This window comes from Typopeltis vanoorti, chromosome 10 (genome assembly GCF_054136105.1).
Source record: "Typopeltis vanoorti isolate ZY-2024b chromosome 10, IOZ_Tvanoo_1.0, whole genome shotgun sequence".
NCBI lineage: Eukaryota > Metazoa > Arthropoda > Arachnida > Uropygi > Thelyphonidae > Typopeltis > Typopeltis vanoorti.
Window position 1 is genome coordinate 135138800 of NC_143558.1, and position 20299 is coordinate 135159098.

General features: G+C 35.0%; 1 protein-coding gene across 1 annotated transcript in view; it reads left to right on the forward strand.

The window, feature by feature from the left end:
* The window catches only part of LOC150102820 (dynein regulatory complex subunit 4-like), a 180262-nt gene extending 167401 nt beyond the window's left edge, over window positions 1–12861 (forward strand). The window contains exon 7 of the mRNA XM_090399690.1: window positions 12773–12861. Coding sequence (XP_090255816.1) covers window positions 12773–12805 — 33 coding nt within the window. The 3' untranslated portion in view covers window positions 12806–12861. The remainder of the gene's footprint in view (window positions 1–12772) is intronic.
* The last annotated feature ends 7438 nt before the right edge of the window (window positions 12862–20299 follow it).

Genomic DNA, 20299 nt, shown 5'->3' on the forward strand with positions numbered 1-20299 from the left:
TTGGTGAGGAGGGATCTTAAACCTCTCTCGATATGATAAATCTTATCAAGTTTGGTTACTGACCTTGGTGCATTGGTGTACTTTAGACCTTTCTCCATCAGTGAGAGTTCACCTTGGGTGAGATTGCAGTTTGATTGGTTGATAACCAGGCCGTGGTCCGATGGTGGTTGGTTGCTCTCAAGGAATTGGTAGGTCAGTCCCCTCCCTACATAGAAAATACACAACATTTCATAAACAAAATGAAAAACATTACACTCAACGACCAAGATTTATTAGTCGGCTTTGACATAACTTTCCTTTTCACCAATGTCCCAATCAGTGATACTATCTTGCTTCTACAGAACGTATTTCCACATGATATCACGGCCCTTTTTGCCCACGTACTCCACTCCGGGTATTTCGTGTGGCAAAACAATTTTTATCTTCAAAAAGAGGGTACAGCCATGGGCTCACCATTTTCCCTTCCAATAGCTAACTTTTATATGGAAGACTTTGAGCAGCGAGCTCTAGAGTCAGCATGCCTAAAGCCCAAAATCTGGCTCCGATACATCGACGATATTTTTGCCATTTGGCCTCACAGCCGTGAAGCACTAAATACATTCTTTAGCCACCTGAACAAACAACACAAACGTATCCAATTCACCATTGAAATAGAAAAAAAGCAACTCTCTTCTGTTCCTAGACACACTCCTCACATGTCTTCCCTCAAGCTGTCTCTCCTTCTCAGTCTACCGCAAACCTATGCACACAGGCCAGTACATACACAGAAATTCTTAATACCACCCAACACAAAAACTAGGGGTTATAAGCACCCTTAAACACAGAGCTCAAACTATTTGCTCAAATGAACAAGCTCTAAACCAGGAATATGAGATCATCAGCCATACAGTTATAAAAAATGGATACATTAAAAATACTATTCACAAGATCCTCCACAGAGATACCAGTAAAAGCAAAAAAGATTTCAAGAATGCTATTGCCATACCTTATATCAAAACCACCTTTAAACCCCCGACAAAATTAAGACACCTACTCCGTACTTCTAAAGAACCTCTTCCACACCTAGCCCACCCAGGGATTTACAAAATACAATGCACATGTAACCTACCATGCATAGGAAACAGGGCGAACCATCCTAATTAGGAAGGACACACACAAACGACACATTAAAATACCTCCATTTTGGAAAAACCGACCTTTCTGACCACGCACTCCAAACATACACAGAATTGATTGGAAAGGTACCAAGTCCCTACACCGCACCAAAACCTGGTTCGAGAGGAAATTTAAAGAAGCATGTGAAATGCTCAAACATGATTTAAATCTGAACAAAAATGATGGCCTAACCATTCCAAGAATGTGGAGGACTCATGTGCAAACTTTATAGCAACCAGAACAAGCTAAAGAAAATGCTCAATCAAAGAAGACTTGGGGAAGTGTTTTTTTTTTCTTCTTTTTTCTCCCCTTTAACATTCAATAGTGTTGGATTCTGAATATATAGACTTGAGTAATTAATATTTGCTTCAGAATCCAACATGATCTTCCATCACATTGTAATTATTTAATATAAAACACTTGTTTATAAATTGATATTCATATAACTACCTTTAAGTTTATTTAATTGTTTAATCAAGGATATGTATTAATAGTGAAAAAACTGTATTAAAATATTATTAAGCTATTTTATTTATTGCTATGTTAATATCATAAGAATTTGTATTTTGTTATTTTAACTGTGCATTAATTGAAATGTAAATATTCTTTATTTATTCCTACTTGTAGAAGTTTAGCGTTATGCAATACCTCAATTTTATTATGTTTTGTTTTGTTGTCATGGAGACGTATGTAAGAGAGCGAGCGCGAGTTTGGAACAGTGAGTGAGGGAGAACATTAGAAGTTTACTGTAAGAATTTTAGTTAAAGAGATCACGAGAACAATTTAGGCGGGAAGAGGAGATATAAAAAGCAAGAACGCTGAAAATAAAAGGTTAGAGAGAGAAAGGAGAGGATTGTCATTCAGTTGGAATTGGAGCATTCAGCATTCGGGAATCAGAGTGCGATATTAGAGAGTCGGCAAGTCACTCAAGCAGCTAATTTAAGTCTACTAGTCGAGAAGCAGTTAGCTAATAAGTTGTAGAATAACAATTATAGCTATGGAAAACAGCTGAGAGACTATTAAATAGACTAGCGATACTTGAGTTGAGATTTAATTTCAGCGCCGACCTTTCAAGGACACACAGAATCTTGAAATAAAGCATGGAGTTACTAGAGAATAGTAGAGGCTGTAAAGTTGAAGTTTAAGGATAGCTGTGTTTAGAATTATAGTGCCTAAAGAATTAATTGAATGCAGCAAGAATGAACAACTGTGCATGTAAAACCTCAAGTTAAGAATTATTGTGTGTTGCCTTAATTCATGAGTGATCAGTAGTACTTCATGCAAGAACGTTTATGTGTATAGTGACCGATGATTAATTCAGTTATTGCTTAGAAGATTTATTTAATGAGTGCCGTATACTGTTTAAGTGTTTACACTTATAAAAAGTGTTTGTGTGTAAGTTGATGGAGAAAAAAGATTATCGGTAAGATTATTCCAACCTTTAATATTTCTATACAGAGAAGTGTGTGAGTTTCATCCTAGAATTTCCTTATACTAACAGTAACTGTTACAGAGAATTAACTGAAGTGTAAAATTAAAAGTGTTTGTTTGTGAAGAGGTGTTACTGCAATTTTTATTGTATTTGGAACTTAAGGAACTGTGAGAAGACTGTATTATAGAGATAACAGATTTACCATTGTCTGAGTTTGTATGATTGTACTTATCAGAGAAGCTAAAATGTTTGTGATATCTTAATTACTGATTTGAAGTTAAGTGTAAAATTTGTGATGTTAAAATTAAATGTTTGTTTTTGTTAATCAAAAGTTGTATTTTGCCTGAATCTCTTTTACTGCACCATTCATAAAATATTCGAACCAAAGCAGGTAAATTAAGCAAGTTAAATATTCTCGGCCAGTATATATAATAACAACATATTAAGGAAAGGTAGTTGAGAGTTGGTTTTTCTTCATTTCTTGAAAGTGGCGCAGTCTTTAAATATAAATTTTCTTTATATTTGAATTAGAAATCAACTTGCAACCTATCAACTAGTTAAGAACATTGTAATAACTATATATCGGATCCAAAGTATAGATTGAGAAGAAGTAGGATACAACAATAGCAACTTGAACTGTACAAGTCCAAAAGAAAATCGTAGTATAACAATCTGAACTGTACAAATCCAGAAGAATCTTGGTACAGGAGGAATTTAGCTGAGTTTATTGTAGTTTTTTATTTATTTATTTTTTATCACTAGAGGTCAGGTTAAGAAAAAAATTAATTAACAGCGTAGATTTAATTTACCTTTATAGAGTGCAAGAGCATGTAGCTTGGGTTCCTATACACATCTTTCTTATAGGGGTCGAAAAGTCAAGTGTTATTTTATTAATAATAAGTAAAATAATCATTTCAACATGTGTGTATTGTGTCCCTAAATTCATAAATATGAAATCAGATCTCATATGTTGCATGCTAATTATTTTTATACAGTGACATTTTGAGGGTTAAATGCACCAAACCTTCAATATAATGTTTCTCATATTTTCTAGCCATGGGATTAGATGGGATTACACCAACTGTTTTAAGAGAATGTGGTAAGGAACTAACCGCTATGTTGACCACTTTTTAGTGAGAGTCTGGCTATGGGAAAGTTGCCCGTGAAATGGGAGGAGGGTAAGATTCCCATTGCATAAGGGTAGTGGTAGAACAGAAGTGTCAAACTATAGGCCAGTTTATATTTCTTCTGTAGTCATTAAGATTTTGGAGAAATTAGTGAGAAATCATATATACAGCATTGCGCAGATGAGGATAACGTTATCTGTGATGGTCAGCATGGATTTTTTTAAGGGACACTCTTGTTTTAGTAATCTAACTGCTTTTTATAACAAAATAACAAGAGCAGTTGTTGAGCGAGAGTCATATACTATCATTTTTTTGATTTTACAAAAGCATTTGACAGGATACCACTTGATTAGGTGATAATTAAGTTAGAATATATGGCTTTGGATATTAGATTAGTGAACTGGATTCAGGATTGGCTGTCCGATTGCTATCAGAGAGTTGTGTATGAAGGAGCAGTCTTAAGAAGACTGATGGTAACAAGTAGAATCTCTCAGGGTTCAGCACCAGGACTCATATTTTTTAACCTTTATATCAATGACATTGTCATTGGATTCGAAGGAGATATTAAGTTATTTGCAAATGATGTGAAGTTAGGAAGGTTTATTAGTAATAGTGCAGATTTGGTATTCCTTCATGAGGATTTGAATAAGCTAGACAGATGAGCAAATAGATGAGATATGAGTTTAATGCAACTAAATGTAAAGTCTTGAAGTTTGGAATCCGTTGATGGGAGGCTGCATACTCTGCTGGAGGAACTATACCAAAGGAAGTGGAGGAGGAAAGAGACCTTGGGATGAGGAGTGATAGAGACTTAAAATTTAGGAAAAATATTGCAAAGATGGAATAAGTAACTCAGAGGATTGCTGCAATACTGAGGACATTCACCAGCAGAAATAGAAGAGATGTTGTTCCATTGTATAAAGCCTGATCAGATCAGACATGGATTATTGTTCTCAGATTTGGTCTCCAGGATTTGAAGGGAATAAATTAACCTTGTGGAGGGTGCAAAGGCAGATAACTAAAATGATAGTTATAGACTGAGGACATGTAGACTGCAGAAAGAGAGGTGATATGATTGCAACATTTAAAACTGTTGAGAGATAGTTACAGAGTTGAAACCAGGGAGTTCTTTTGTGATAAATCAAAAGGGAGGAGCAAGGACAAGAGGACATCCCTAAGTTATGAACGGAAGTGGTGAATAAGAGGGTGAGGAGTGTTTTTTATGGGGGGGGGGGTTGGACCTTGGAATGTATCACCTGATATGGTAGTGAGACACAAACAGTGACTGAGTTTAATGAATGTATGATAGACCTTATGATGTTTAAGATGGGCCTTCAATGATAGTGTCTAATGACTCTCTGGAGATTCTGAATAATAATAATAATATAACCTCTAAATTATGAGCACTAAATTAATTCTCTTAAATCCATATAGCTACAAAAATCCATCATATTTGCATAAGCTCAAGTGAATTTATTGTCTAGATTGTAGATACTGTAAAGAAATATGGCTCTTTCACTTGCAGATGTCATTGTCATTTCATCCATATGGTGCAGGCTTAAAGTAACTAATTAGTGTGCATTAAGTTTGGAATAAGGGAAGGTAATACTGGAGTGGAGAAATTACTAAATAAAATAAGTAGCAAGTATCATGTAATTTGTTGTGTAAAGTGACAAGTATGATTTATCATATAATTCATTTTTGTATTATGTTCAAAAACTATTGACTATAAATTAGAAATTCTGAAAGCAATCAAACTATATGCATAGTTCAACACTAAACATATAACTCATCAACTTCTCATCTACCTTCTTCATCCCATCTACTTCTCTTCTTTCAAACAGCCTTCCATATGCTATAGGTATTATTTCTGGAAAATTTCCATGTTATTCCTCTAAAAATAAACTATTATTTTAATGGCCAATATAGCCTACTTTCGTTTAAGAGTGCTCCTTTTTTTTACGTCATTGACTCTTTACCCAAATTCTAGGCATTACTGAAGTGTTATAAAGCTAATATATGAAGAATAAAAATAGGAGAAAATTTGGACATACCTTTTTTGGATGTTGTTTTCTGTCTCCTTGTTCCAGCGATGTGCCTTCATATGCTGTTAAGCTTTTTTTTTTTTTTTTTTGGTGGGGGTAAGTAATGTTGGGGAATTATTTGAAAAAAACAATGGTTTTTATACATGTATAATATTATAATATTAACTGACTTTAGCAGGGTATAATTTTATACCCCATTAATATCATACCCCGTTGAAGTCAGGGGTGGGAGTAACAGGGCTTACAACCCATTACCTCCACCTCTGACTTTTTCCCTTAAATCCCTCCTCTTTCCCAAGAAAATAATTTCTATCTTCAGATAAAAATTATTTTTTTGGGAAAGAGGAGGGATTTACTCCCCTAAATGCTCTCTACCCACCCTTAATAATAATAATAATATTATACATATATAAAAACCTGGTTTTTTTTCAAATAATTCTCCCACATTACTTTACCCCCATCCCACATTACTTTACAGCTTAACAGCATATGAAGGCACATTGGGAATAAGGAGACAGAAAACAACATCCAAAAAAGGTATGTCCAAATTTTCTCCTATTTTTATTCTTCATATATTAGTTTTATATCACTTCTTCAGTAATGCCCTAGAATTTGGGTAAAGAGCAAATGACATTGTAAAAAAGGGACACTTCTAAACAAAAGTAGGCTATTATTAGCCATTAAAATAATAGCTTCCATATATACTGTTTTTCCCCAATGAATATAGCATCCACCTTTTCAAAAATTTTGTTAATAGATTCTTTCTTTCTCCTCAGCCATGCCCACACATGGCAGCATTATGTTATAGGTTTTGGCCTCTTGTGGAGGTCAGCATTAAAAAAAAAAAATTGAGCACCTTGTATGAGACCAATACCCTGCTTATTGGAATCCTGAAGTGGCTACAAAAATTACCATGCTTGGTCTCTGTATCAAGTTTTCTGAATATTATAATCCTTGTCCTCCCCATTATACTAATATACTATGGGTTTACAACCTTTTGTGAGTGAGATTGTCATAAAAAAATGTGGAAAAGTATTAGTATCACACATTAAACAAAACACAGGCTAAATTCAGTTAAAGATCATTTTATGATAAAGGGGAAAAAATGACAGTACATGCATACAGTAGAATAAATAGCATAGTACAGATTTTTAAATCTATCAGTTATCACTGTTAATAATAAATTACTTATAAAATTATATAAAGTAAGTGGATATTAAATCCAACATCATTTCAAAGTCGAATACAGAAACTCTAAAAGTTTGTGAGAAAATTGACCAGAGAGCTTGCGGGAAATGCGCTTGCCGCCATACTATGAGTTACCCTAGCCGAACCTTATAGGAAGCATGAACGCTCAAAGTGCCTATATAATTCTCCTCCTCTTGGTCCATTTTAATAAGGTTTCACTGGTCTGACAGCTGTTTCAAACTCATTAGTTTTTGTCAGAGACCAGGCAGAAACTTAAGAGAGCAAAAACTCTCACTACCAAGGAACTTGAAGCATCGGAGAGGTGTATTTTCCATAAGTTCTCAGTCGGTGTGTAAAATATTCACTAAAATAAAGAGCCAAATGGCTTCACTTTGGCGATGCAAAATTATATAATTTAAGTGGATATTAAAATGGACAATTATCAAAATGCACCAATAGGAAGCTAATATATGGGTGCTTTGAGCATTCATGCTTCCTATAAGATTCGGCTAGGGCAACTCGTAGTATGGCGGCGAGTGTATTTCCCGCAAGCTCTCTGGTCAGTTTTCGCATGAAGCTTTTATAGTTTCTGTATTCGGCTTTGAAATGATGTTGGATTTAATATGGGGTGAAAAGATTATCAGCAGTATACCAGATTGGTGGAGCTGTACTCCAGGAAATTGATGATGCCAGAAATTTGGGAGTGTTAGTGGTTAGGGAGTTAAAGTTTAGGGGACACATAGCAAAAGTGGCTAAATCAGATCATCAGATCACTTGGTTACTGAAGAATACTTTGATGAGTAGGTTATTGAGCCTTGTTAAGATCCCATCTTGACTACTGTGTGCAGATCTGGGCACCAGGTGGAGAGGATTCAGAGGCAAGTGGCCAAGATGGTAGCAGGTCTATGGAATGAACCTTATGAGAACAGGTTGAAGATTTGTAGGTTACAGAAACTGGTTGATAGGCAGAAAAGGGTGATATGATTGAGACATTCAAATTACTGAGGGTTTTTTACAAGATTAATTCAGAGAAAATTTTTCAGAACAGGTGTCGTGGTGGGAGAACTAGGGGTTATCCATGGAAACTGAGTAAGACTGTAGTTAGCAAGGGTGTTAGAACTAGGTTTTTTGCTTGGAGGGTAATGAATGAGTGGAATAGGTTGCCAGGGTCTGTTGTGGGTGCCATGACTGTGAATGAGTTCAAAGCAAAGTATGATAGATACTGTGCAAATGCTGAATAGTTCTTAATATGTTGTTTAGGGCTCCTTGATGAGTCTAAGGACTCCTTGGAGTTGTCTGTAATAATAATTTAATCTATTTTAGTCAGTCTGCAGGGATTCTGTATCAGATATGTCTCTTATCACTATTCCGAACTTCAAATCATCAGCAAATAACTGGATGTTACTCCCCCAGTCCAATATCATTAATAAGTTAATATACCCTGTCGTATACCACTGATCACCTTCCGTCTTTTAGAATCAACACCTCCATACATCACTTTCTGATATTTCTCAGTCAACCATTCTCCAACCAATAATAGTAGGTTTATTTTTCATTCTCAACATAACAGCCTTGCATGTGGAATCCTGTTAAATGCAGATCCAGAAGCAGATCCTGTAAGATCCAGAAATATCATTATCTACTCATTTCCCTTATCTATCTCTGCTATCACTCTGTCATAGAACATGAGCAAATTTCTAAAGTAAAAGTGAATGCAATCACTGATGCCATTTTTAATCAGTCTCTCCAAATTTTTGACGATTGCACTACAGATACTAATTGGTGTGTAATTTGCTGCATCACTCTTATCTTCACCCATTTATAGTGGAATTATCTTGCTCTCCATCCACTCCTTAAGAATTATCTCTATTGAGACTAAAGTTAAAGAACCAGATCAGGAGCATTACTTGTGCCTGTTCCAGTATCTCCTCCAGTTAAACTGTGTATTTGAATCAAGCTCCTGTCACACCTTTAATACCTCTATCTCATCCACTTTCTACTTGATATCCAGAGAGCTAATAGGTCTACCTTGAATGTATACCCTTCTGAAGTGAATACTCAACAACCAAGCTGTTTCCAATGGAGTTGTTAGTTTCCTACTAACTACATTCACTAAGTATATTCTCCCATATCCATTCTTTACAATCCTTTTACTTGCTACAAGGATATAAACTTCTCTTGGATTTCCTTCAGCCCATTAGACTAACTTCTTTTCATAATCTGATTTGACCTTCTTCACCGTGATTCGTTTAAGCCTTAACACATGGATACTAATTATTCGTGATAAACAGATAGCATTCATGGCAAGACAACATAGCAAGTCAAAACTACATTGATCTAGACCAGTGATGAGCAATCTTTGTTCTTCAGTGGGCCGCAATTGAAAACCTCATATTCCATACAGGCAGCAATGAACACAATATTAAATACTTTAATATATTAATCAAAAAATTTTAATTTATGGGGTGGTATTTGTTATTTTTGACATAGATTTACAATGAAAAGTTTATTTATTGTAAATTATGACATCCAACATAAAAACTAGGAGTCATAAGCACCCTCAAACACAGAGCCATGACAGTTTGCTCTAATGAACAAGCTCTCAACCAAGAATTTGAAATCAAGAAACAAACATTTGTAAAAAATGGCTACAATAAAAAAATAGTTCACAAAATTATTGGTTCATGTTGTCAATCTGTTTCATTTTTTTTCTTTTTCATTAATATTTGTATAGGTGAATCCACAGTTTACCTGTAAAAGCTTTTCAACTTCAATTCTTTTCTTATGTGCTGTTCTTTTCAGTGTGATATTTATGTTTATCCTGCTTAGCGCTAAGTAATGGTCATTTCTAGTTTGAAATTCTTTGTACACTCTTCTATTCATAACCAGTAATGGTAACTTCCAATTTCAAATCTTCTGTACCTCATGCTTGAAGATTTCATTATCAACAATGAAATGAAGCTTTCTTATTTCTTGTGTCTTCTCTCCACATGAATGTTAAATACTATTAAACCAGTTAAGTACTTAAAAACTAATACAAGACAACTGCATAATCTGGTGTTCTCTTTTGAAAGAGAACAGTTTTTCAGCTAAATACAGTTTTTATACTCAGTTATATATATAAAAAAAAGCAATGATATATATTATTCTTTACTTTAATGTTGCTTTATTACAAATGAAGCCTTTTGTTTGAGTTCAGCAAGAGATATTCACTTGTAATAATGCAAAATTGAGTGATATTGATGTGAATTCCCTTTACGAAGATTTAAATACACTTATTATGTGGACAGATAAGTAAGGTTGTCATTTTAATGTCTCTGAGTGCAAGGGCTTGTGCTTTAGAGTGCAGAAATGTAAGGCTGTGTTCTTATCAGTGACAATGCATTCAAGGAGGTGGATATGATTCAGGAAGTAAGGATGTCAGTTAACAGATTACCTGAAATTCACAGAACACTAAGTATTGTGAAAGCTACACAGTACGTTACTGTTATGTACTGTAATGTACAGTACAGTAATCCCTTGATTAGGTGTCATTTTTTTTTCGATACCCAAATTCAATTAGTGCGCCTCTAAAATTCGATTAGTGCACCTATATTCATCATAAAAATAAATGTTACAGACTTTAAAAATTTTCTATTTATACATTTTTAATAATAATTAAGAGGATATAAATCCCTTGTTGTTCAACTGCCAGTAAGCAAAACTCTAAGATCGAGAACTACGAATCTATGAGTTTCATATATACCGAAAAACTATCGGCGAATCCAAGTGTAAATGACCACTTGGTAGTACAACACCAAGGCAACTCAAAGCAAAGGTGGAGCAAGATCCCTCACTATCCTTGATATTTTCTCATAATGTAAAAACACAGCCCCTAGGGGATGTAATACTGTAATTACATTATGAGGAGAGGTCACTACCCAAACCAGTTTCAACCTTTTTTGAGGTCTCATCAGTGAGTAGGTAGACCTGGAAGATAACGAGGTTTAAGTGAAAAGAACTTGCATACCTTTACTATACGAATGCCATAAAGGTGTGTCATAAATTGAAAGCCAAACGGGCATTAAGAATGCCAGAAAAATAGCCGTTTGGCTTTCAATTTATGGTATACATTTTTATGTCTAACTGTTTTAAAAAAATCACTCACCAGAATGAAATTATTTAGTTAGCGATTTAAAACATTTTACAAAGTTATTTTTAATGGCATACTACACTATTTCCATGTGCACTATGTATACTATGTTCCAAATTTTTACCACCAAAATTTATGTCATCTGCTATAGTACTCCCACAGATTCTAGACCCTTCGACACTTTTGAGCATGTCACAAAAAGGGGAATCCATTCCGATAATAGGGTAACCAATCTGTCTTCTGGGATGAGTTGTTTATTATTACACGTGGGAAAATTAACTTCTCTTTTATGATCATTGTAGTTTTTAAAGTGGTAACTATTTTCCTTGTATAACAGTTGGGAAATTTTATCTATAAAGCACGTGATTTCACATGTTGGTGACAATTCGTATGTCCTTCATTTCTTTCTCCCCTTCAATGATAACGTCCAAGAGTTAATTAAATCTCATTCTGAAGAATTGAGTGATTCCGACCTGCTAAATTTAGATGCACAGCGGGAAGATCCTGAAGAATATGAAGAAAATTTAACCACTGATAGTCAACCAAAAGAGATTTCACAGAAACAATTTGAAAATATTTTCCATACAATCGAAGTTTTTAAGCAGCAATGCTTAGAGGCTGACCCTGATGAAGAGAGAAGCGTTAAAATTTGCAGAAGAGTAGAAGAAGCAACAGGGCTATTCTGTTGGTTGTATGAAAAAAAGAAACAAAATGCCTGCCAAACTACGTTAGCTCAATTCTTTGTTAAGAAGCAGAATAATTAAATTTATATTCTGAATATGTTTTATTGTCTTTCAGCTTCATGGTTTTCCTTTAACTAGGCCCTGAGACATACCTTAATTATTTTATAAAAAAATTAAGGTTCAAAAAATAAATTTGAGGAACGAATTATACATTTTCTCCATAGGTTATTGTATTCGATTAGTGCGCCTGTTTTAAAGAATGCATTAAGCTCACTAATCGAGGGATCACTGTACATTACTATACTACTTTAGGAGTCTTTTATTAAACTACACAGTGGAGTTTATTTCTGAAGTGTGTTGTGAATGCTAGAAGTGTGCATGAATTTAATTTTCAGTACGATAGATATATTAGTTGAGGCATCTTGAAGTATTAATCTGTGATTAATACTTCAAGATGACTCAGCCTCCAATATGAAAGATGAAGGTCTCACATGAGGAGTTGACTTCATGAAATGTTTAATAATAATAATTTTTTCCCTTTTTTTTTGCAGAGTTATTATCTTGCTGTTTTATTTTTTCGAGTAAATTAAATAATATGCTTTGATTTCAAATAAACAATATATTTCTTTCTTAAAATATTTCTCCATTGACTTCATTAGCCAAGAAATTGGCATGTGTGCTCTCCATCTACTAGACTTGTTTGAATCATATCATTAGCATGGATGTTTGTAATTGTCTTGTATTTAGTATTTCATCTTCCCATGTGAGGCATTCATCCTTCTTATTGGAGGCTGAGGCATCTTGAAAATGTTCCATGATTGGACTCTAGAGTAGGGTTTCTAGATTATTTAACCCTCAGCCTACTTGCAGTACTAATATTCTATTTACCTTTCATAGGTGTGAATTTACATTATTAAAAAACGTGCACTTAAGTTTCTGCAAAAGCATTCAACTCATTTATTATAATAATTTTATTAGATTTATTTTATTTAAGTTTATTTTTTTTTTAGAAAAAGAAACCTGATAAAACTGATAGAGCATGAGAACAATTTAATCCAAATGAAGTTAATTTAATTCTTGAAGAAGGATCAGAAATTAGGTTTAGCTCACCAAATCTTTCTCAGTGACAGATAGATTTGAAAAGTAATAGTTTGTGTATATTTATGTATGTGCATGTTTGCAGACTAGAATGAGTTCTGTTTCCTTTATTTTAATATCATAGAATATCCAGTAAATTATATTCTAAGGACAGTTATTAGAAATTGTAGTGTTTTTAATTGAGTTTTTGATTAAAGCATTCATCCACTTGAAAATGTGCATGTGTAAATAAAAAACATTTAAAATGCTTTGTTTTTAAAATGAACTCTGTTTGTTGTTAACCTAAATTGTGTTTGTGACACACATTTCAGAATTTATCACCTTTACTGGAATGGTGTCCTGTTTATGAAAAAGAGTATGGATTAATTAGTGTAAGAGAGTATTGAATGGTAAGATTGATTGGTGTTAATATTTCTAATAGATGAGTATGAATGACTTGAAATTATAGAGAAATCTATGATTTCCAAACTTCATTTTAATTTCACTCTCTTGTGATATCTCTTTTTAATAAGATATAATTTGTTAGTTGTAAGCAAAGTGCTTTTCTGCTTTCTCTATCCTTACTAGACGTGCTTTGTATTTTGCATGCAGAGTAGGTGTAGTAAGGATAGAGAAAATAGAATCTGATAGTGAAGCAAGCAAAGTAAATCCCAAGTTTTCCTCTTATGTGGCTAGTACAAAAATCAGTTACTTTTGCAGAATGTTTTTACTACAAGAAGTTGGTTTAAAGTAACTAGTGTGAGAGATACAGTGGAAGTATTTAGTGATCACTTTGCTAAACTCTTTCAATAGTAATACTGATATTATTTCTGAGAAGGGTATCTGTGGAAGCTATGAACAAGAGTTGTTTAGAATATTGAGAAATCTAGATATTATTAAACTGTCAGATTGGGTGGGATTTTGCCTCCTGTTTTAAGAGAATGTGGCAGTTGGCAGTATCTTTGGCTCTGTTATTCACTGAGAGACTTTGAACATCAGAGATGACAGGCTACTTAATAGTTGGGTTGTGCTGGAAGAAATGGAGGAGATAAAGTGCTGATAATATTTGTAATGATGGGGGATTATAATCTCCAGAGCACATTGCAAAGTGATGACATTTGCAAACTTCTGTAGTTATTTTCTGGTATATGAAAATAGTTTCTATCCACACTAAATGAATACTGTACTGTGGATATACCAAGTAATTTTGCATAATGTAGAGTCTTGCTGCTTTTATGAAGACACTCACAAGTAGAGGTAATGAGGTAAGGAAGTGATTGTTCTTTTGTATAAGGCTTTGATGAGACCACACTTGGAATACTATATGCAGGTCTGGTCACCTGATTCTGGAAATATTAAAACAGTTACAAGATTATCCAACTGATTTCAGGGATGTGCCATGTAAGTTATGAGAATGTGTATTGTTTAGGAATAATTGTAAATAGGAAAATAAAGGGTGATGTGATCCAAGATATACGTTATTGAGAGAAATGTGCCAGATATAGAAATGATTTTTCAAAAGATGGAAGAAATAAGAATGAGAGACCGTCACTGGAAATTATATGGTATGGTTTATAGAGATGCAAAGAGTGTTTTGTGCAGAGAGAAGGGTGGATGATTGGAACACATTGTCATGAGTGAGAACTGTGAATGAATTTAAGATGTAGTACAGCAACAGCTATCATGACATTTATTATTATTATTACTATTATTACGGGCAACTCCAGGGAGTCATTAGACTCATCGAGGGAGGCCCCAAATCATATTCATCACAACTATTTGACATTCATACAGTATCTATCATACCTCGCCTTAAACTCATTCACTGTCACAGCATCCAACACAGATTCAGGGAGCGCATTCCACTCATTCACTACTCTAAAAGTAAAGAACCCAGCTCTAACACCTTTACTAACCACACTTTTGCCCAGTTTCCATGGATGTCCCCTAGTCCTCCCACAACCAGCCCTGTTCTCAAAAATATCTTCTGAATTAATTTTATAGAAACCCTTCAGTAATTTGAATGTCTCAATCATATCTCCCCTCCTCCGCCTATCAACCAATTTTTGCAACCCACAAATCCTCAACCTGTTCTCATACGGTTCATTCCACAGTTTTCAGACTCCAATTATAATATCCATTATAATGGATATTATAATAATAACTATTAGCAAGATGCTTTCTTGATGACTCCCACTCCTTGTGTACTTTCCTTGAAAATTAATTACACTTTGAAATTAATTTTCCTTAAAAATTAATTTCAAAGTGTACTGAGAAGTTTGTAACGATATATTGAAATGAAGGGAACAGCATATCATTCAAAATGCATATGAACCATCAAATGGACCAGATTATCCTGGAATATGATAATTGTCATATTTGGGACTCAATAACTAGCATGGAAACAGTAGACTAAAATAAAGGACTGTTTATTCTACCTGTACCCTACATTAACACCAGTGACATTCAGAAATACTGGCTTATCCTAAGGCTTATCTGAAAAATGACATTATTATTATTATTGTTGTTGTTATTATTATTATTATTAACATCTGACCTCCATGGAGTTGGAGACCTCATCGTGGGAGGTATACACTATTGCACACAGTGCTCATCCAGCTGTGCTTTAAACTGATTCAATGTGTCTACATTCACAACACACTCAGGCAATACCTTCCACTCACGAACCACTCTCCAAAAAATCTCTTCCATGTCAACCTGATAACAACCCCTGACTAGCTTATATATCTCAATCATACCCTCCCTCCCTCCTCCTATTCATGAGGTTCTTCAACTTGCATTCACTAAGTCTGTCCTCATACTATACATTCCAAAGACCACTGTGATCACCTTTGTGAATCTTCTCTGGACCTGTTCCAACATATCCTCTCCACTATGAAAACCCGGCGACCAAATCTGTGCACAGTAATCTATACGAGTCCTGATCAAGACTTTATACAATGGCATCATAACCTCTCTATTTCTGCATATCAGGGTCCTCCACATCATTGCCATTATCCGATGTGATGTCATCACAATTTGCTCAATGTAGACCCTGAATTTCAGGTCCTTGTCCACCATCACTCCTAGATCTCTCATCTTCTCTACTTCCTTTAAAGTTTCCCCACCAAGTGTATACTTTGCATCCCATCATTGCTTACCAAATCTCAAAACCATACACTTTGCAACATTGATTAATGGGCAAGTAAGTTCCACTTACTTGCCCATTCGTGCAAATCTATTCAAGTCCTCTTGTAAGGCCATAACATCTGCTTGACTCTGCATTGCTCTTCCCAGTTTTGCATCATCTACAAACAGCTGCATATTACTAGTTAAACCTATTCCAATATCATTAACATACAAATTGAACAACAATGGCCCCAAAACTGACCCTTGCAGCACACCACTAGTAACCTTTCTCTTTCGGGATACCGCACCCTCAAATACAACTTTCTGATACCTTTCTGACAGCCATTCACTGATCCAACTCAAAAGTCTGTTATCCAGTCCCATCTGTTTCGATTTATTTAAGAGCTTTTCATGTGGCAGTCTGTCAAAAGCCTTTGCAACTAACTTACATGTTTCATGATCTTCCTTTAACAAACCCATGCTGATAACCACAGAGAATACTTCTGTTATCAACCCATTTCTGTATCCTACCGCTCACCAATCTCTCCAGCATCTTCACCACAACTCTAGATATACTGGCCAGCCTATAATTTGAATCTACAGCCTTATCACCATCTTTATGCAATGGAACAGTTTTACTCTCCAACCACTCCTTTGGAGCCTGTGCTTTTGCAAGACTTTTATTAAACAGGCATGCCACTGCCAATGGGTTTCCACAGAGAACAAATTCAGTTATTTTGTACAGAAAGCTTACCTACACTGGAAGATAATGTCATGCGCAATCTCACCACTGTTCCACTTAAAAATAGGAAGAATTAAAAAATTTTTAAGAAAATCATAGCGTGTAGATACCACCCTTTAAAAAAAGAGGTTTATAAAAACCACTGTTCATGTGGTATATGTATATTATAGGACAAGCAGTGCCATCTGGAAAACTCCACATGTCAGAAGCATGTTAAAGGTGTGGGCAGAGGCGACGGTCCACCTCGGGCAGCACTTTGAACCTTTTTGAACTTTTGCAGTTAATTCTAAAATACAGCCTCGAGAACTCAGTTCCAAATATTGTAATACTACTGCGAATTTTCCTCGCAATTACTGTAAGTGTTGCTAGTTGTGAGAGGAGTGTTTCTAAATAAAATTGATTAAGAATTACCTACATTACTATGAAATAGACTTCGCCAATGTCATCGATGATTTTGCTAACAGAAAAGTAAGAAAAATAACATTTTAAAATGTTGAAATTAAAGTTTTACTTCAAAAATAAACATAGTGTTTTAATTTATTTCCCTATACATCGTTTTGACTTTTTTGTGGGGACTGCCCCGGGGTGGCAAAAGTTCTAGCTATGCCAGAGAAAGGAAAACACAAGCACAAATTAGCTTATCCTGTGCTTTGGCAGAAAACAGAAATGTCTTACAAGGACCATAACTGCTTTTGCAGAAAATTCAAAGAAGCTTCAGAAATAGTACACACATTCCTACTCAATGCACTAAAAATCAAAGTATCATGTTACACAAGTCTGGTCACTGTATACACAAGTCTGGTCACTATATATATATATATATATATATATATATATATATATACTTGTGTATATGTTTAGCATGCCCCACAATATGCCAAACATATTGTAGAGACCCAGTGCTCTCCCCATCTTCATGGGTACAACAGTAAATAAAGCAGTTCCACAGGCTGGCTGCCAGATATTGTATACAGAACTGAACCAGAGTTTAGAGGCTTCCTGATCAGCTGATGCATAATTTTACTGATCAGGAAGCTAGATACCAACTGGCAATGTTGATGGTACCTAGCTAGAGGCTGTGTAATGATGTGCATGGGGGGCACTGTTGAAGCCATGTTATGGCACAGAGTCTGAATGCTGTTTGTATATAGGTGTATATGTACATGTCTGAGTTTATATCCCCTCTCTGTATGTTTCCTTGCTCTTTTTCTCTTCACCTTTGCAATACCAGCATGAGAGTAAATATACCATTACTAGTTAGATTAAATAACATATTTCCCTCAAAGTTTCACAAAAAAATTCCCCTGAAAACATCAAAAAATTAAAAAATCTTACAAAAAAAAATCTACTACATTCACTTCTCTATTCACTTCTCTAGCATTACATAAATGATGTGTATCATCATCTACAGACCATTATACCCGATCTCTTGTTTTTTTTTGACTGAACCTTAAATCAATGCCATTATCACCATATCCCATCTTAACTGTTCAAAGTATAACCTTGTTTGATGCTTTCTGACAAAAGGGTGGTACTTCTGCTTTTGTGTGATCTAATATTTGTTGCCAGAGGATGCTTAATCTTAAATCTCTCCTTTTTGACCTTCTGTGGGTTTGAATATTCCTACCTAATTATGTCGCATTCATTTTCTGTCTCTACTCTTCCCCCAGTTTTGAAAGTCATTCTGATCTCTTTAACTTCTTATTATTGAAGCTTGATTTCATACTATCCATATTTCCAAACAGTGAAGTTACCTTCCTTGGTGATTTTAATGTCCACAGTTCTAACTGACTTCCTTTTTTGATTTTCACTGACCAAGCTAGAAGAGAGGCTGAGATATTTGCTATAAGTAATGATTTAAAAGAAATCATTCATCTCCCAGCCAGAATCCTCAACTATCCTTTCCACACACCCAACACTCTGGATCTTTTCTCAACCAGTTCTCTTTCTAGATACACTGTTGAGATGGCTGCTCTGTTGATAATTCTTACCACAATCTCATCCAGGTTCATAATCTCTTGTGGAACATCCTGCACTCTGCCATTCAAAACCTCATGTAATTTGGCATTACAGCAATACTAGGTTCAAAGTTCTCCATTTTTATTCCTACTTCCATTCTTCTTCCAAAAATGTCTACTGTTTCCAAAAATTAAAAAAAAAAAAAAGTGTGCTATCGTATTTAACTGTTGACCTACTCGCTCCTCAGTTTTCCAGAATAATGGAGAAGGTCATCAATGGTGAACTTAGGCATTTGAAGAACACTCAACTAATCAAGGACTACCAATATGCATTCTGCCAACAAAGATTCACAGCAGATCTCCTGGCTTGCATCACCCATTCTGGACATGTGCTATTGAAATGTTTGGAAAAGATCTCTTCCACCCACTCCCAAAATTTCCCCATTAATTGCATACTCTGCATCCTTGCTTACCAAATTTCAAACCCTGACACACTACAACATTCAACTATCATTGCCCACTCACACAGTTCATTTAGATCCTCCTGTAAGTCATCTACTGTACTCCTGATACTTCCCAATTATATTGAGACATGCCTGTCTCAATATAATTGATACACAGGTTAAACAGTGTATCAATGATATTGAGAAAGGCATGTGGATTGTATGCCTCAATATCTTTGATATACAGGTTAAACAGTAATGGCCCCCAAACACAGACCATTGTAGCACTTCAGTAGTGAACTTCATCTTTTGGGATACTTCTCCCCAGTAGCCAACCTACTCATACCTCTCTGAGAGCAATTCACCTATCCCATTCACTAGTCACTTATATGCTCTTATCTGTTTCAGTTTAGATACCAGCTTGTCATATGCCTTTGAAAAATCCAAGCATAATGAAACTGTATTATTATTATTAGGAGAGACCTCCAGGGAGTTAAGAACTCATTGAGGGAGACCATACTATTCACACCAGCTGTCATACCTGTTCTTGAATCCATTCATGCTATTCGAACACACAATATCCAAAGGCATCCATTCCAATCATGCACTATTCTTGAAAGAATTCATTCTTAACTTCCAAGGATGCTCCTGCATCCTTTCTCCACTTTCCATAAAAGGAAAAATCCATCTACTGAAATTCTGTGTAACCCTTTCAGAAGTTTGTATCAATCATATCACCCCTCTTTCTCCTGTTTGCTAGTGTCTGCAGTCTATGAATTCTCAATATGTCTTTGTAATCAGTATTCCACAATCCTGATATCATTTTTACCACTCTCCTTTCCACTTTGTCCACTGTATCAGAATCACAATGGAAACCAGGAGACCAGACCTGCACACAGTACTCCAAGTGTGGTCTTATCGAGGTCTTATAAAGAGGCAAAATGACTTCCTTTTCTTGACATGTCAAGGTTCATTTCAGCATTGCCATTATTCTCTGAGTTGTATTTACAATTTTTGCTATATGACTCTTGAACTTCAACTTCCTATCTACTAAAATTCCAAGATCCCTAGCCTCATCAGTTTCTTCAAGCATACTCCCATCAAATATAATATGACATTGGATATCTAATCACCAAAATCACATCTCACATTTATTAATTGAAATGACAACTATTTTCACATTCCCAC